This window comes from Periplaneta americana, chromosome 5, assembly GCF_040183065.1.
Source record: "Periplaneta americana isolate PAMFEO1 chromosome 5, P.americana_PAMFEO1_priV1, whole genome shotgun sequence".
NCBI classification, from domain to species: Eukaryota; Metazoa; Arthropoda; class Insecta; order Blattodea; family Blattidae; genus Periplaneta; species Periplaneta americana.
The window spans coordinates 75,688,559-75,706,017 of record NC_091121.1 but is presented as its reverse complement, the minus strand read 5'-3'; the positions used below and the strand labels follow the sequence as shown (position 1 = coordinate 75,706,017).

General features: G+C 36.0%; 1 protein-coding gene across 1 annotated transcript in view; it reads left to right on the top strand.

Annotated features, from left to right (window-relative positions):
* Positions 1-17,459, top strand: part of LOC138699838 (uncharacterized) — a 33,809-nt gene that overhangs the window by 3,452 nt on the left and 12,898 nt on the right. The window contains exons 3-7 of the mRNA XM_069826026.1: positions 455-655; positions 1,286-1,465; positions 8,494-8,606; positions 11,574-11,686; positions 14,563-14,758. Coding sequence (XP_069682127.1) covers positions 455-655; positions 1,286-1,465; positions 8,494-8,606; positions 11,574-11,686; positions 14,563-14,758 — 803 coding nt within the window. The remainder of the gene's footprint in view (positions 1-454; positions 656-1,285; positions 1,466-8,493; positions 8,607-11,573; positions 11,687-14,562; positions 14,759-17,459) is intronic.

Here is a 17,459-nt window from a genome sequence, read left to right as displayed (position 1 = left end):
TCCTTAAAAGCCATTTGCAAGTAAGTTATTTTACATAACCTATTAACCGCCTCCAATTAGTAATGTGTTTCTTAAATAAATGAAATATTTAAAAAGATTATGAAAAACTCAGTCATAGGCTAAAGGTGTAAACTGTAAGCCAATAAAGAGAATAATATAATTCCATTTCTTTAAATAGATATGCATTTCAAAATTAATGTTTTTCTAAAATAAATGAAATGTTTAAATACATTTCCTTAAAATAACTTAATTTTAAAAATACTCTTTTTGCTTTTTATCGCTGAAATGGAACAGATAATCTTCGCGAAATATCGCTATAATTTTACTGTCACAAATCAGCCATATTTATGATGAAACCTGCATATATACTGTATTTTCTAGTGCACCTCTCAGTCACATTTAGTGTTTATCGTACAACTATCAAGTTATTAACGTTCATTTCATATTTTTGCAGTGGAACTCGAAGAGAGCATGGCCTGTGAAAAGAAAGTACCAGGTGACGGTACTATAAAATCTCCGACTTATCCAGTTCCTGTAAGTTCGCAATGTAAGATTTTTAAGTGGCATGTAAAAGTGAAAGGCTACAATGTGAATGTCACTATAGATTACCTGGATTTGGATGCAGCAGCAGGAGACTATTTATTTATTAGTCCAGGTAATTTCACAAGTGTGTACAAAGTAAGATGTCATATTATTCAGTATCATATAGCATTATTTATTCTATAACTTCTACTTTTCATAAGCACGCATTGATATAATATTAACATTTTTCGGTAAATACCAGGTATTTATAATTATACTTCAACAGCGGTTACGTTTCAAGGAGATTGATGTTAACAATGACTCGGACATAGCATGACGTAAAGCAACTGGAATAGGGGAGGTACAGACGGTTCAAACCATAGCATAGGTTCAAACTAGCAGAAGAGATGGCGAACAGAAGTCGTAGCGTAAACGTGTAACGGAGTCGTCTGTCTCATCCCATACTGCTCAATGACAATCACAACTGACGTGAAAGCAGACTCCGTAGAAATAATTGTAAACAGAAGACAACGATATCAGGGACCTGCAGAAATCGCCCTCAACTCATTTTGTTTGCATACCGTGAAGCGGGAGATTTTAAATCGAATCGATCTTCAAACTTATTTTGCATCGAAACGATACATTTCCGGACATGGGTTCCTAATCAAAACTTTATCTACTTAGTCCCCTCTACAACCCCTAGAAGTTTGTAATAGAAATTCTGAAACATTCTGTATAATGAGGTTACGCTGCAATGTTACAGGGCATACTCTTCTAAAAGATGGATCCAGTATCGTCATCACAAGTCCACTAGAGACTCCAAAGAAGCTGCAAGTAATGCATCACAGTGAAATGCTTGTGTTTCTGGTAACACAAGACAGGTCTACAAGCGGAAATACCGGTACAAAGTATAAGGGCTTCCAGCTTTCCTACGAAGCTGAAGGTATGTTGTTAATAAATGAATGAATGAATGAATATTCATAATGCTCTGTCCAAGGGCAGACATTTCACCGCAAACCCAGCATTCTCCAATCTTTCCTATTTTCCGTCTACCTCCTAGTCTCCGCATATGATTCATTTATCTTAATGTTGTATACGATCTCATATCTTCTTCTACCCCGAACTTTTCTTCCGTTCATCATTCCTTCCAGTGCATCCTACTGTAGACAGTTTCTTCTTAACCAGTGACCTAACCAATTCCTTTTTCCTCTTCCTGATCAGTACTGCATTATTCTTTCTTCACCCACTCTTTCTAGCACAATTTCATTTCTAAGTCTGTCTGTCGATTTCACATGCTCCATTCTTCTCAATGTCTGCATTTCACATGCTTCTAGTCATTCCTCTTCACTTCATCGTATGTTTTTGCACCATACAATGCCACACTCCACACAAAACATCTCACTAATCTCTTCCTTTTTCTATTAAAAGCTTTCTTTGCCATTACTATTCTCCTTTTGACTTCCTGGCAGCAGCTTATATTACTAGTTAAGTTATGGCACATCCTACATATTTTTTGAAGTTGTCCAATTGTTTCACTGTCTCATTTCGAATTCTCAAGTTTATCTTCTTTATTTTTCTTCCTATAACAATGATATTCTTCTAATTTGTATTTATCTTCATCTCATACTGCTCACAGCTGTCACTTAAATCCAATAGCATATTCTTTAATATCGTCTCCTCTTCTTCTAACAACGCCGTATCATCATCAATTCTAATCACAAACACATGAAAAGAGCGCCATTTTCGCCGGGAATCGTTAAACTTTGACCTCACACAAAACCAACGGAACAAGTACGTTTGAATTCGCTATGACAGGCAGCACGTTAAGTCACTTTTTTTTCGGAAGAAAATAGATGTCGTTAACATAAAAATAGTGCCAGAAGATATGTGCGACTACTTTGCATACATACATACATACATACATACATACATACATACATACATACATACATACATACATACATACATACATACATACATACTTATGTAAGGTCTACAGACCGGAAGTGATATAACTGTGCAGAAAGAGACAAAGGAAGGGTTTTCTATAGCACGCGACACAACGAAAAACGTACAGTATCATTTTCAGAGGGAAGGTAGTTCGGAATGTTGAGAATTCGTGTAGGACATCATTTGACTTGAAAACATGTTAGAAGATAGGTAAAACTTGGAAAGAATTTTGATCGGTGTGTAGGTAACCTAAAAGTGATTTTTAACACGTGAAATAAAGATATAACGCGAAATGGACATTTCATTTCACTCAGTATATGCAAAGCTAGGTAAAAGCCCTAACCTAATCTAACCTGTCACAGATTCGTACATGCAAGACATACCAAAAACCTAAACTAACCTGTCACAGAATCGATCGTTTATACAAGACATACGAAAAGCCTAAATTAATCCAGCATAACCTAACTTAACATGCCACAGATTCCCTCACCGGAGAACTTACAAAAATTCAAGTTTGTAAGTTTCAACGTCCCGTGATATAGAAGAGCACAATTTAATACGTTAAAAATAAATAAAAAAAACTATTTTGCGTTTATAATTGGGTGCATGGTTAATTAGAAAATGAGGCTGAAAGCCTGCGTAGTTTGTAAACAACCCACCATCGCCGGATCAACATTTCTGTTCTCCTCTGGTGACAAAGATCTCAATGTCGCTCACCAAGGATATAAACAAACTTTACTACCTCGTCATTAACTCTTCATACTCGCGTATTTAAATTATCTATTTGAAAATTTTGAGTGAAATTAAACAAAAACTACAGAACTAATGTTTTAAATCTGTCACTCCTGGAATTAGTTGAAAGTGTTTTGACATGACTTACTGTATGAAGTGACATGACACAAGTACAACACAGAATATGTAGGCCTATAATATGTAAGTTCGTAATACCGTATCGCGTGAAGCAAGCTTTGTATGTAACCATAATATTTTCTACAAAATCTAGATTCTGCATATATTATCTGGCCACTCTCAGAACAACACACGTGGATTAAAATCATGTTGTGATACACAATGTAAGCGCTGGATGTCATGTGGGCGGAATTACCGACCTAAATGTCTTAGAAGAATCCAAAATGTTCTTAGAGCCAATGCGAACTTCAACCTAACGGACATTGAGGCGCTCAGAGCTAAAGTGGATCAAGTCACAAATTTTCATAAATTGAGTTTAATTCATTTTCTGATTATCTTAAGTTGGATCTTTTCCGAGCAGTAATGGATCAAGTCTTAATTCCAAGCATTCGGCGGTAGGTGACGCCAGTCACCTTTTGCTCAGATTATTTGTTCACGATGTTCTGAGCCATAGTGGATCAAGTCACCAAAGCGTTGCATCAATTAACATCACAATTGTTTATATTTTATAAATCTAGAATTTGAGATTGGAGCAATAAAATTATTGGTAGTGAAATTAAATAATCCACTAGAGCAAGTTAACTTTAAGTTCTATTATCTCAAAACTACGTCTCGTGGACTTGATCCACTTTAGCTCTGAACGCCTCATATTATGACTACTACGCCATGGATTTTGTTTCACGAAATTCAACATTTCTTTCTTCCTATTGACAATTTCATCAGGTGGTTTATTACCACAATTACGAAAACCAAGTACTGCACTTCCTGTGTCATGGATATGCTGACAAATTGAAATAAATGTCTGTGTATTTAGAACATTCCTACCTGGAAATATTTCTTCATACAGTCGTCGAGCGTCAAAAGAATTACAACGTGATTCTCCTTTAATTAAAATCATGTCGAGTTATTTGTGGTTTGAAAATTCTGTCACATTTTAATACACACCCACTAAACACGTAATTTCGTAAGAAAATAAGAAATTGTGCTGGTTCGAAAATCAGATTAACTTCCACCCCCGAATGTAAAAGCGCATTCAGCGGCCTGCCGGCCGGCCGCCCACGCGAACACTGTTCGCTTCGAATACACACACGAACTGATCTCAAGAAACAGCCACCAGGCTTCCTGACGTCACGAAATAACGATATGCGTTAATCTCTTTATTTAATTTGCAAAAAAAAAAAAGTCCATTTTATTGAAAATCTACAAAGAGATAAATCATTCCTTATCAATTTCTCTAATGATAAGACTAAAAATACAGAATCATACAGATATTAACGGCTAAGACAATGTTAACATTTATGAAAAAGAAAAAATTTTTTTCTGAGAAATGTAGGCCTAGTCATTTGGAACTAATATGGCATTAGAAGTTTTTATTGTATTCTATCCAATGAATAAGCTATTAAAATCTGCACAGTTATATTATTTTCACTTCATACGTATGTTATGTATGTTACGTGTGTATGTGTAGGCCCTATATGTATATATGTATGGGGTCATTTTACGACGCTGTATCAACATCTAAGGTTATTTAGCGTCTGAATGAAGTAAAAGTGATAATGCCGGTGAAATGAGTCCGGGATCAAGCACATTTGTTCATAATGGGTTGAGGGAAAACCTCGAAAAAAACCCCAACCAGATAACTTTCCCCGACCGTGATTCGAATCCGGGCCACGTGGTTTCGCGGCCAGACGCGCTAGCCGTTACTCCACAGGTGTGGACAGTATGTATGTATGTATGTATGTATGTATGTATGTATGTATGTATGTATGTATGTATGTATGTATGTAGCCTATAGAAATGTTACGAGTGTTTTTTGCGTTGTACATACATTACTGTAATATTAATACTGTAGTAGTATTGGTAACATTAATGCTGTATTACGTAGTAATAGTAGCAGTGAATCGTAGCTAGAGCTCTGCATTTCATTAAAACGACCGAACGAGAGTCATTAGGCTTCGAGACTTTGGACCCGATACAATAAGTTTACTGTGCATGTACTATAGATTGTTGACTCGCTGCAGGTAGTGAAAGGTAGAGATATGTTGAGGTAACAACATTGCTGTTTAGAGTACGGTAGTATGGAGAAACACACTTATGTACATTCTGAAAGTAAATATACATTACACAATGACAATATCAAAAGAATTATTCTCCTGTGTTTCATAAGCACCTGTGTTTAATTATACACAGTGTTAATGGTGGAAAATAAACATGCAGCTATTTTAATTTGTTCATTTATCCTATTGGCCGTCTTTAGGAAGTGTAGTTACAGTACCGAATTGCAATGTACTACAAGATACATTTTCAGTGTCTCAAACGTAAATCTTTTTCGGTTATCTGCGAAACACAGTTTGTACTGTGAAAAGCTACGCTCTACGTCGCATGACGTAATAGGAGCAAAACGAAAAAAACCTATCATTAGTCATTACAGTCTCTAAGAGACAGTCCTTTATTGTCGGTGACTCCATGTTCACTAATTTGCTGTTTATGTTATACAATGTTCCATATCCGTTATTTTTACACAAAATTGATTTCCACTTCTGTTTCACACGTTCAGCAACCGGTGTACTTGGTGTCTCATTAATTCTCTGTGTCATTTCCTCAATTAATATGAGGGCTTCCGGCATGTCTTGCTCTGACTTTTCTAACCGTGTAATAGTTTCAGACACAGTTTGAAAATGGGTTTGTATGAAAACCAAATTATTCGTCAGAACCTTCAAATCCAGAGCGTTTTTCTTTGCGTGTTTGTTAGCATTCATTCTACAGTACAGTCGACTTGGTTGGCAAGTTGGTATAGCGCTGGCCTTCTATGCCCAAGGTTGCGGGTTCGATCCCGGGCCAGGTCGATGGCATTTAAGTGTGCTTAAGTGCGACAGGCTCATGTCAGTAGATTTACTGGCATGTGAAAGAACTCCTGCGGGACAAAATTCCGGCACATCCGGCGACGCTGATATAACCTCTGCAGTTGCGAGCGTCGTTAAATAAAACATAACATTTTTTTTCTACAGTACCCCCACCCACTATACGCTTTACCACTATACTCTGCCGTTATGCAGATTTCCCACTGAACTGCTCTATTGGGTCCAAAGTCTCGAAGCCTAGTCATGATAATACGCGCGATCGGTCGCTCGCTCCGTACTATACGCAGCAGGCTGGCTACCGCTTGTCCTAACTTAATAGAATCTGCATACACCTTACCATAACTAGCTCCAACGTCAATCATTGTCTGCGATTAAGCATCTTTTAATATACATTACTGTAAAAATGTAAAGCAAAGTGAACATGTAGATTTGTATTAAATACTGTGATTGAAATGGATTATGTTTGCTTTTGGAGAAATTTGACACGCATCACAAAATCTGTTCTTTTTATACAATCACATATTTACTAAGCTACATTAAACATTTGCGTTACTGATATAATGACAAAATAGTGCTGAATAATATTATTAATAATATAAAGCATTATTTAATTAAAACAATTTTTATTTAAAAATTGTTTCCTTTTTTAAATGTTCAAATACTTCCTGCCTTTCGTACTATCTGAAATAAAACAAAATGGTAAGCTTCATAGATAGGCTGTTTTAGGTATCAGACATTAAAAGGTGATGTAATTGTAGTGCAACAACATCGAGAGCTCGCGACCGACCGAGTAAACGTTTCAACCGATCGGTTATAAATTCTCGACAGCATGCGCTCGAGCGTATCACTTCCCGGCTGCCTTCTTCACAACCGAGGACTGATCGGCGATCTCGGTCGGCCGTTTTCAAGAGAATTCAAGTTAGATTCTTAATCAATCGACCTAGTGTATTATATGGTCAATGTTCCGAAATGTATTCCTAATTATTAGAAAATCAATAATTGAAGAATTATACACATTTTCTAATAATTATTTAACGTCAATAATTATTAATACACCTTTATTGTTAAAAAGTGGAGCTGCCCCATTTCACTGATGATTTCCAAGTTTTATAGAAGGATTAAGATGAAACAATTGTTCAACCATAGCAGTTCATAAAGAAGTTGATGTAAAATTATAGCAGCACGAAGCTATGTAGGCCTACGCTGTTATGTTTAATATATGAAATTGGTTAGTTTGGTACCGTGTCTGTACATCATTGTATATCGGTTGTTGTTTATGATGTAATAGCTCAACCATAGAATTAATAGCGGGGGATGCTAGGTACCTATGTATTTTAACATTATATTTTATTTATGGAAAGTTTTGTTGTTGGGAAATGGTGAGTCAAGAAAATGCATGCGTCCTGTGACAACATTCTATTCATTCATTCATAGCGTTCTGCCCAAGGGCAGGTCTTTTACTACAAACCCAGCATTCTCCAGTCTTTCCTATTTTCTGCCTTCCTCTTAGTCTCCGCATATGATCCATATATCTTAATGTCGTCTATCATCTGATATCTTCTTCTGCCCCGAACTCTTCTTCCGTTCACCGTTCCTTCCAGTGCATCCTTCAGAAGGCAGTTTCCTTTCAACCACTGACACAGCCAATTTCTTTTCCTCTTCCTGATCAGTTTCAGCGTCATTCTTTCTTCACCTATTCTTTCCAACACAGCTTCGTTTCTTAGTCTGCCTGTCCATTTCCCACGCTCCTTTTTTCTCCATATCCACATTTCAAATGCTTCTATTCGCTTCTCTTCACTTCGTCGTAATGTCTATGTTTCTGCACCATAAAAATCCACACTCCATACAAAGCATTTTACAATTAGTATCTTCCTTAGTTCTTTCTCTTGAGGTCCGCATAAGATGCTCATTTTTGTATTAAAAGCTTCCTTGGCCATTGTTAACCTCCTTTTGACTTCCTTGCAGCAGCTCATGTTACTGCTCAGAGTACACCCCAAGTATTTGAAGATGTCCACTTCTACTGCCTCATTTAGAATTCGCAAGTTTATCTTTTTTACCTTTCTTCCTATGACCATGGTGTTCGTCTTATTGGCAATTCTATTATAAGTGAAAAATAGAAACTTACTTAATTTTGTTATAAAATTATAATGGTTTAAATGTAAGCTACTTCAAACTTAGGACTCTTCTTTCTTCGCTGCATTATATTAGTATTTAACATAGCATTTAATATATTGGTGTGGTAATATTTCAGGAGTTCTGACAACAGAAGCGCCAAGCACAACACCCAGACCATCACTCCCCATGGCGCCATTAAGTGTGGAAGATGATATCATTGTATACGTCAAGAATATAACCCCGGTTGATGTGAGTGCAATCATCTCATTCAGTAATAATAAGCTACAGGGTCCTCGGTATATGACGCTACATTCACACCGCAAGCTCAGCGACATTTTCTGTTATACTACACCTCGCACAGTTACAGCGAAATCGGCCGCCTTTTGTACGGTAGTAACTTTAGTTTCAAAAACCTGTTTAGCGGGGAAATGTTTATAAAAAACTTAAAAACCAATACAAGTGCATCTTATCTGTGTCCCAGGAAATATTCAAAGTGTCCTTTTGTTTAAATATATTTTATATTTTTACATCTCTTAAGATTGTTCTGAAATGCACGACTAATCTTTTTTTGCAAAATGTTCTAAATAACATGTCAAATATTTTCCTCCGCACACTTAGGAATAAAAAGAGAGATTACTTGAAGGAAAAACTGAATGAGGTAGACATAAATAGTAAGAATAAAAACATTCGAGATTTATATAAGGGTATAAAGGAATTTAAAAATGGATATCAGGCAAAGGTAAACGTGATCAAGGATGAGAATGGTAACTTGCTTGCAGACTCTCATTCAATCCTGAACAGATGGAAAAACTATTTTGGGCAACTACTAAATATACATAGGCCAAGTAGAAATGATCGGGACGAAATTCAAATACAAACTGCTGAGTCATTTATACCGGAACCCACACTTTCTGAAGTCGAAATTCGATAGAAAATCTGAAAAAGTACAAGTCTCCAGGTATTGATCAAATTCCAGCAGAATTAATACAAGAGGGTGGAAGCGTATTATCTAGCGAAATTTATAAACTTGTACTTCCAATTTGGGAAAAGGAAATTGTACCAGAACTATGGAAGGAGTCCATAAGGGGGACAAGACTAACTGTAGTAACTTTCGAGGAATATCACTTTTGTTGACGTCATTCAAAATTTTGTCGAATATCCTTTTGAGAAAATTAACTCCATATGTAGATGAAATTATTGGGGATCATCAGTGTGGTTTCAGGCGTAATAGATCGGCTATTGATCAGATTTTTTGTATTCGACAGATATTGGAGAAAAATGGGAGTATAAGGGTACAGTACATCAGTTATTCATAGATTTCAAAAAAAGCATATGACTCGGTTAAGAGAGAAATTTTATATAATATTCTTATTGAATTTGGTATTCCCAAGAAACTAGTTCGATTAATTAAAATGTGTCTTAGTGAAATTTACAGCAGAGTCCGTATAGGCCAGTTTCTATCTGATGCTTTTCCAATTCACTGCGGGCTAAAGCAGGGAGATGCACTATCACCTTTACTTTTTAACTTCGCTCTAGAATATGCCATTAGGAAAGTTCAGGATAACAAAGAGGGTTTGGAGTTGAACGGGTTACATCAGCTTCTTGTCTATGCGGATGACGTGAATATGTTAGGAGAAAATCCACAAACGATTAGGGAAAACGCGGAAATTCTACTTGAAGCAAGTAAAGCGATAGGGTTGGAAGTAAATCCCGAAAAGACTAAGTATATGATTATGTCTCGTGATCAGAATATTGTACGAAATGGAAATATAAAAGTTGGAGATTTATCCTTCGAAGAGGTGGAAAAATTCAAATATCTTGGAGCAACAGTAACAAATTTAAATGACACTCGAGAGGAAATTAAACGCAGATTAAATATGGGAAATGCCTGTTATTATTCGGTTGAGAAGCTTTTTTCATCTAGTCTGCTGTCAAAAAATCTGAAAATTAGAATTTATAAAACAGTAATATTAGCTGTTGTTCTGTATGGCTGTGAAACTTGGACTTTCACTTTGAGAGAGGAACAGAGATTGAAGGTTTTTGAGAATAAGGTTCTTAGGAAAATATTTGGGGCTAAGAGGGATGAAGTTACAGGAGAATGGAGAAAGTTACACAACGCAGAGCTGCACGCATTGTATCCTTCACCTGACATAATTAGGAACATTAAATCCAGATGTTTGAGATGGGCAGGGCATGTATCACGTATATGAGCGAATCCAGAAATGCATATAGAGTGTTAGTTGGGAGGCCAGAGGGGAAAAGACCTTTGGGGAGGCCGAGACGTAGATGGGAAGATAATATTAAAATGGATTTGAGGGAGGTGGGATATGATGGTAGAGACTGGATTAATCTTGCTCAGGATAGGGACCAATGGCGGGCTTATGTGAGGGCGGTAATGAACCTCCGAGTTCCTTAAAAGCCAGTAAGTAAGTAATTTAAAAAACTCGCTCCAATATATTAGTCTATAAACTATTCTCAATCAGAGAAACACAATAGCTTGCATGACATGACGTACGAAATGATAATCCTTTCAGTAGTTTCAAACAATTAGAAAAAACACAATAGGTTGCAATACTTAGGCACGAATGAGTAATCCCTTCAGTAGCTCATAATAGACTGAGGGGAACTGCACGCATGCAAAGCCCGACAAACACCTTTGAACTTCCGACATGTACGAGAAGCGTACTGTGGAAGACAACGTTTCTGGATGTCTCGTGGCGTCATATAAAGAGGACTTTGTATTTCAGAATTCTTAATAATCATAATTCCACTTGTAATTAGGACATTTGAAGACTGGACAGAAAAAAGGCTTTAAGTACGAATAACTTTGAAAATTGGTTTAAAAAAAGGAGAGTTTATATCTGTGGCTCAATACACTGAGAAAAATTATATCCCAATGTAATCTTATTTACAGTCTAACTTCTCGTTAGCCACGTGCTTCCTGTTATGACATGTTAAGTTTATTGATATGACGTCACTAGTAGGGATTCATTAGTAATATACAACACCCTTCAATTCTTTCGTGGAACAGAAAGATACAACTCCATACTTTACATCTTTCATCAGTAATTTGTAATGTACAACAAATACGTTTGTGGAATACAGCCTCCTTGTTCCAGACAGTTTTTACTTAGCATTACGTAATATAAACTTCGAAAATGAATGATCTAACAATGGCAAATTCTTCTTATAAAACATGTACATTTTCTGTTTCAGATGTATACAAAGAAATTAATGTCATTTAAGGGATCTATAGTTGATATGGCCAAAATCGTGTGTACAAAACACAATGTTACATGCAGCGAACCTAATGAAAATATACAGATAACGTAAGTTCAAGGCAATATTTAATATTTCAAAGAACAGATAAGCATTTAAGTACATTGTTAGCCTATTATTATTATTATTATTATTATTATTATTATTATTATTATTATTATTATTATTATATAATTTCCCTAAACAGAGATTGCCTAGAAGAGAAGATATACTGCGGTATTTACAAAAGAGAATGTGAGCAGTACATATTGTATGTCTTGTTCTGTTTTGGAGAGTAAAGCAACGAAAGAGAAAACAGAAAACTACAGATCTGAACAATGCAAAGATAACAGTTGTCTTATCTCAAGTGATTTCTTAGCAATGCAATTGAAACATATAATATAAACATTGGTAATTTATGATGATGAGGAATGAAAAGCTTTACAAAAAAATAAATAAAAAAAATAATTGGGATTGATCTTCCTGCTTCGACCATTAAGCCTATGACTTCTAACTGATGTAGCTGATATTTCTTATGAACATCTTACGGTTGGGTCCTCCAAGTCTCGAAACGAACTGTAGGGTTCTTTGTTGGTCTTGGAATGCAATCATCTCTATCCTAAGAGTGCTGCCGGTGATTGATAGACCATGAACCTCTTCGAAAACAGTAAACCTAGTATTACGTAGTGCTTGAGCAAGTAGGCTACTGAAAAAAAAATAGACTCAGAATTAAAATTTTATACTTTAAATTATATATACCATATAATATGGTGAACGGAGAAGAATTCGGGGCAGAAGAAGATATCAGATGATAGACGGCATTAAGAAATGTGGATTATATGCGGAGACTAAGAGGAAGGCAGAAAATAGGAAAGATTGGAGAATGCTGGGTTTGCAGTGAAAGATCTGCCCACTTATGTATGTATGTATGTATAGAGAGAGATAGAGTAAGAGAGAGGTCTCGAGCCGTATATTATTAAATTATGTGTTATTTAACGACGCTCGCAACTGCCGAGGTTATATCAGCGTCGCCGGTGTACCGGAATTTTGTCCCGCGGGTCTTCTTTTACATGCCACTAAATCTAGTGACATGAGCCTATCGCATTTAAGCACACTTAAATGCCATCGATCTGGGCCGGGATCGAACCCGCAACCACGGGCACAGAAGACCAGCGCTATACCGCCTGCGCCACGAGCCGAAAAGTCGTAGTATTCCTTATAGGGAAGGAATTTCCTACGGTAAATGAAAATATTAAAAAGTTCAAGTAGTTTTCCTTCTGTAATATTTGACATGATTAATCGCATGAAAGAACCGTTGTTATTCAATTGTTTTTTATTAGCTTTAGTTACCGCCTGCTCGAACGCATCCGATTGCTGCTTATATTGCCTGATCATAAAACCATTTTAACAATGCTTTCACTGAAATAGTGTTTTTCCTAATTCCGACGGTTGGTGGCAGCATCAAATATGTCCTGTTCATCTGTATGTCTGCTTCAAGCTATGAGAAAAAACATTGTTCTACTTACTTTGAATAATAATCATCAGAAACTTGTGTCAGAAAGTCTTGTGAATAAATTTCTTAAACCCCTCCTTAGTAATGTAAGAAAATTCCACACAGAAAAAGTTTTCCGGTTTTCTTGTTTGGCAAAACCAGAATAAATAAAAAAAAATAATAATAATAATAATAATAATAATAATAATAATAATAATAATACTGAGCTGTAAGTTTCTGGGGCACTAGGTTAGTGGATGACAGATAAGACTAAGTGCCTATCTGAAAAGTTCATATACAGATTGTTCTGAAAAAAGGTTCCAATATTTAGAGAGGAAGTAGTAGGCATCAATACAAGTAATAAAAGTACTGTAAACATAGGTCCTAAAACGAATAATTTTCTGAGAAATGAGCAAATGTTTACCATCAGTCTAAGAGCACAATATCTCCATCTCCTGTACTGAGAGCTCTTCGACAAGACACGTTTCCTGCGAAAGAGGACGAAGCGATTTTTAAGGTAACTTTCCCAGCGTTGTACAGTGCCTTACAAATTTTACTCGGCAAGGATAATACGCCTTCTTCTGCCTTTCTTATCTGTAACACGTCTTATCGCCCGGGATTTATTAACAAGATCATGTATCGTTGGGTGACTTGAAACATTAACATTCTGTTGTCGAATTACAAGGGACGAATATATTAACACATAATTATAGTAAATAAACGCTCGCTGTTCATACTATATCTATATGTAATTTTAAACTATAAATTCTGTGGTTCAAAGCAAGAATCCTGCAACCCTAAAAAAAGTTAAATAATGTTGATAATGCGGATCTAAATCTGTTATTTATCACATCTTTTATTGCAACTATTGTGTAGGCCTAACTATCCATGTCAGAGATATAAGACAGGTAACAACATACTGCGTTACCCTTATATGCAATGTCTAAATTTTCTTTAACTTAGATTTTCTCAGAACAAGCTACGTATGTGAGAGTTACAGGATTCTTGCATTGAACTACAGAATTATAATCAAGAACATACGCGTATAACACACAATTTCGTCTTGGCTTCGACTAAAACCAAGGTAAGCGATAACGTTGAGGTTACTCGTTAACCGACGTGTGGGAGCGCCTCGGCCGAGAGTAAAGTTACTGCTTCGTGGTAAGGAAATAATCTACTAACCCAATATAATTTATTTAATTACTGTACCCATATTAAAATATATAAAAATGTAGAAAATAAAATCTGTCTTGAATCCTAATTTAGAGGCATTATGTTATATGTGTACTGAATAATACTATATGCAATTTACATTTAAAATTTCAGCACATTTGTTTAGTTCTGAAAACATTTAAGATACTGTAAAAACAAAACGTTGAATGTATGTGATTTATATAGGCCTCGAAAGAGCTATTTACATGCACATGGCATTTAAATCTGTTTATAATATTTCAGAACAGAAAATGTCCAAATTCCACTGATAACGGAATGTCCTAGAAGTTGGCCAGATTGGGAACATTGCACCGAGGTGAACATGAGCGTGCCAATCTATGCATCAGAAGATAATAATAAGACTTATGAACTAACTAGGGAACATCTGCAATTGATGTGGAGTTTGTATGGCAATCAAGAGCTAAAAGATGGAATGCAGGTACGTAACTGTAGAAGAGATTTAAACAAGATTTCGACGTGTAAATAGGCCTATAGCACCTGTAGGCTCATTATTTATTCCATACCGTGCCAATTTGTATAAAATTTATGAGACATTATAAAATTACCTACACACGTCTCGACATAATTAGGTTTTTATTTATTTATTTATCTGTTTATTTATTGAATTAATTAATTAATTTATTAATTGATTAATTTATCAATTAATTAATTTATTAATTAATTTATCAATTATTTATTTATTTATCTATTAATTAATTAATTTATTTATTTATGTATTAATTAATAAATAAATTAACTTATTTATTTATTTACTTACTTATTTATTTATTTATTTATTCTGGTAGAGTTAAGGCCATGAGACCTTCTCTTCCACACTACCAGAAGTGAAGTACACAATGAAACATGACAAAAATACACAATCTATCAAAAAGTAATTGGGCACTGTTTTTACTCCTTCAGAACCTCGTGGTACCACCTCTTGTTGCTATAACAGCAGCCACCCTGTCAGGCATGCTCTCCACTAGTTTGTGTAGGATATCCACTGGAATGCGTCGCCATTCCTCTTGCAACATGGCACTCAGTTGGACAATGGAAGTTGGCCCCATGTATCGGCGGCTACTATGCAATGGTATACAGACAATAATGTTCACCGGTTGGTCTGGCCTGTACAGAGTCCTGATCTCAATCCCATTGAGCACCTTTGGGACGAATTGTACCGGCGATTGAGGTCTCGAGAGATGTGGCCAACTTCTATTGTCCAATTGAGTGCCATGTTGCAAGAGGAATGGCGACACATTCCAGTGGATATCCTACGCAAACTAGATTCGACGGCAATTCGGAAGGCGGTAGTCTGCTAGCGTTTGCATCGAGAGAGACAGATAGAGAGGGCAAGGCAGCGTGCAACATTGCCATATCGTACTTCACGCACACGTGCGATGCAAATAGGGCAGGAGAGAATTTAAATTATCAAAAGACAATAATGACCTTAGCCGTTGATTACTGTAAGCATGACACCAAACAAACCCTGTTTCCTTCATTAACAATATTCTTTGCACGGTTCTCAATCCCACAGCACATGCTTCTGCAGTCGTTTCTTGCACGTTGGCAACGTTGCAGCCAGCATCAAGATGGCCGGCAGCGTTGTGCTCGTCAACGTTTTTAAAATAATTATACACCTTAAACAATATTTTCCGTACCTGCCTGTGCAATACTTGTTTTTTTACAGTCTCTTCTTCCATTTATTTATCTTACACACACAGTAAACGTTAGTTTTACTTAGTCAATGTATTGAAACACTCACACGTGAACAAACGAACTTGGGAAGTACTTGTTATAGACTGATTCCGATTGGTTCTGCTGTACAAGCTTGTGACGTTACATGCCAGAAATGCTACGGCGCATATAGCAGCCGACCGCCTTCCGAACTGCCGTCTAGTCTAGTGGAGAACATGCCTGACAGGGTGGCTACTGTTATAGCAACAAGAGGTGGTACCACGAGGTTCTAAAGGGGTAAAAACAGGGCCCAATTACTTTTTGGTAGATAGTGTAGTATGTGTACCTAATATTAATAGTCATGTTTAAATATAAAAATCAGTTTCATGCATATTAACAAGAATAAAGAAATACTGACTAGACATGATACATAATTACGTGATTTACAATTCATATCCTAATTCTACTTTATGATAAGCCTAAATGACAATTTATATACACACAGAATAACCTATAAAAATCGGCTAACGCTCACAAATCAATTTCATTTAAAAGTATGTAATTCAGTAGTAATTCTTGTGTCATAGCCTATATAAACATTATTTTTTGCGTTAGCATGAACTTTTCGGCCGGTATTTCAATAATGTATCTAATTGAAAGCACAGACAATGAAATGATATGTGAAAGAACTAATACTAAAGGTAATAAAACATATTGATCTTTAAGAGTCTTATTATATCACATTCAACGATAAAGACAACCAGTGGCGGCTCGTGAACTTGTGGATTGGGAGAGTTGCAGTAGATTTCGGTACATACAAATTTCACTTCTTGATACCATTACTAATAAGTATAGGACAAAAATAAATGCACTACATAGGCTATCGAAAAACCAAAACTTCCTGACTTAGTTGGGAGATGTCTGTGGAACCATTTGCTAATCCCTAAGAAAAACTAATACCATAGATTTCAGTCTGAATTTCAGATCGGCAGACACTCAATTTACAATCTACCAGTTCATTCTGAATTGTCTTAGATTAACCTTAAACAGTGGCATGTTCCAAATGATTTTTGAGAGGCTCGTTTATATTAGTCACGAACTGTAGCAACCCACGAAACACATCAGGGTTCTTCGAATCGTTTTTTCATCATGTCCCTTAAGAGAAAGTTCATATTGGCCACAAAATTTGATACAAAATCAATTTTTTTTAAATAATATCACGATTTTTTTCTCACTTCTTGATTATGTTTGAGAATGTCTGTTCTATTCGTTCCACTTAATTGTACAGCAGTATGAGTTGCGTAACATAGCCAATGAAACAACATTTTTCAGGTGAGACTGCGAAGATTCGAGCATTTTGCTTTTTAGGGGCAAATGTCCTAAATATGTCACACCACTCCTAGTCCATGCAGCATCACCACCGAAGAGGAGGCAAGGAAAACAAAATACATCCACGTAATCACAAA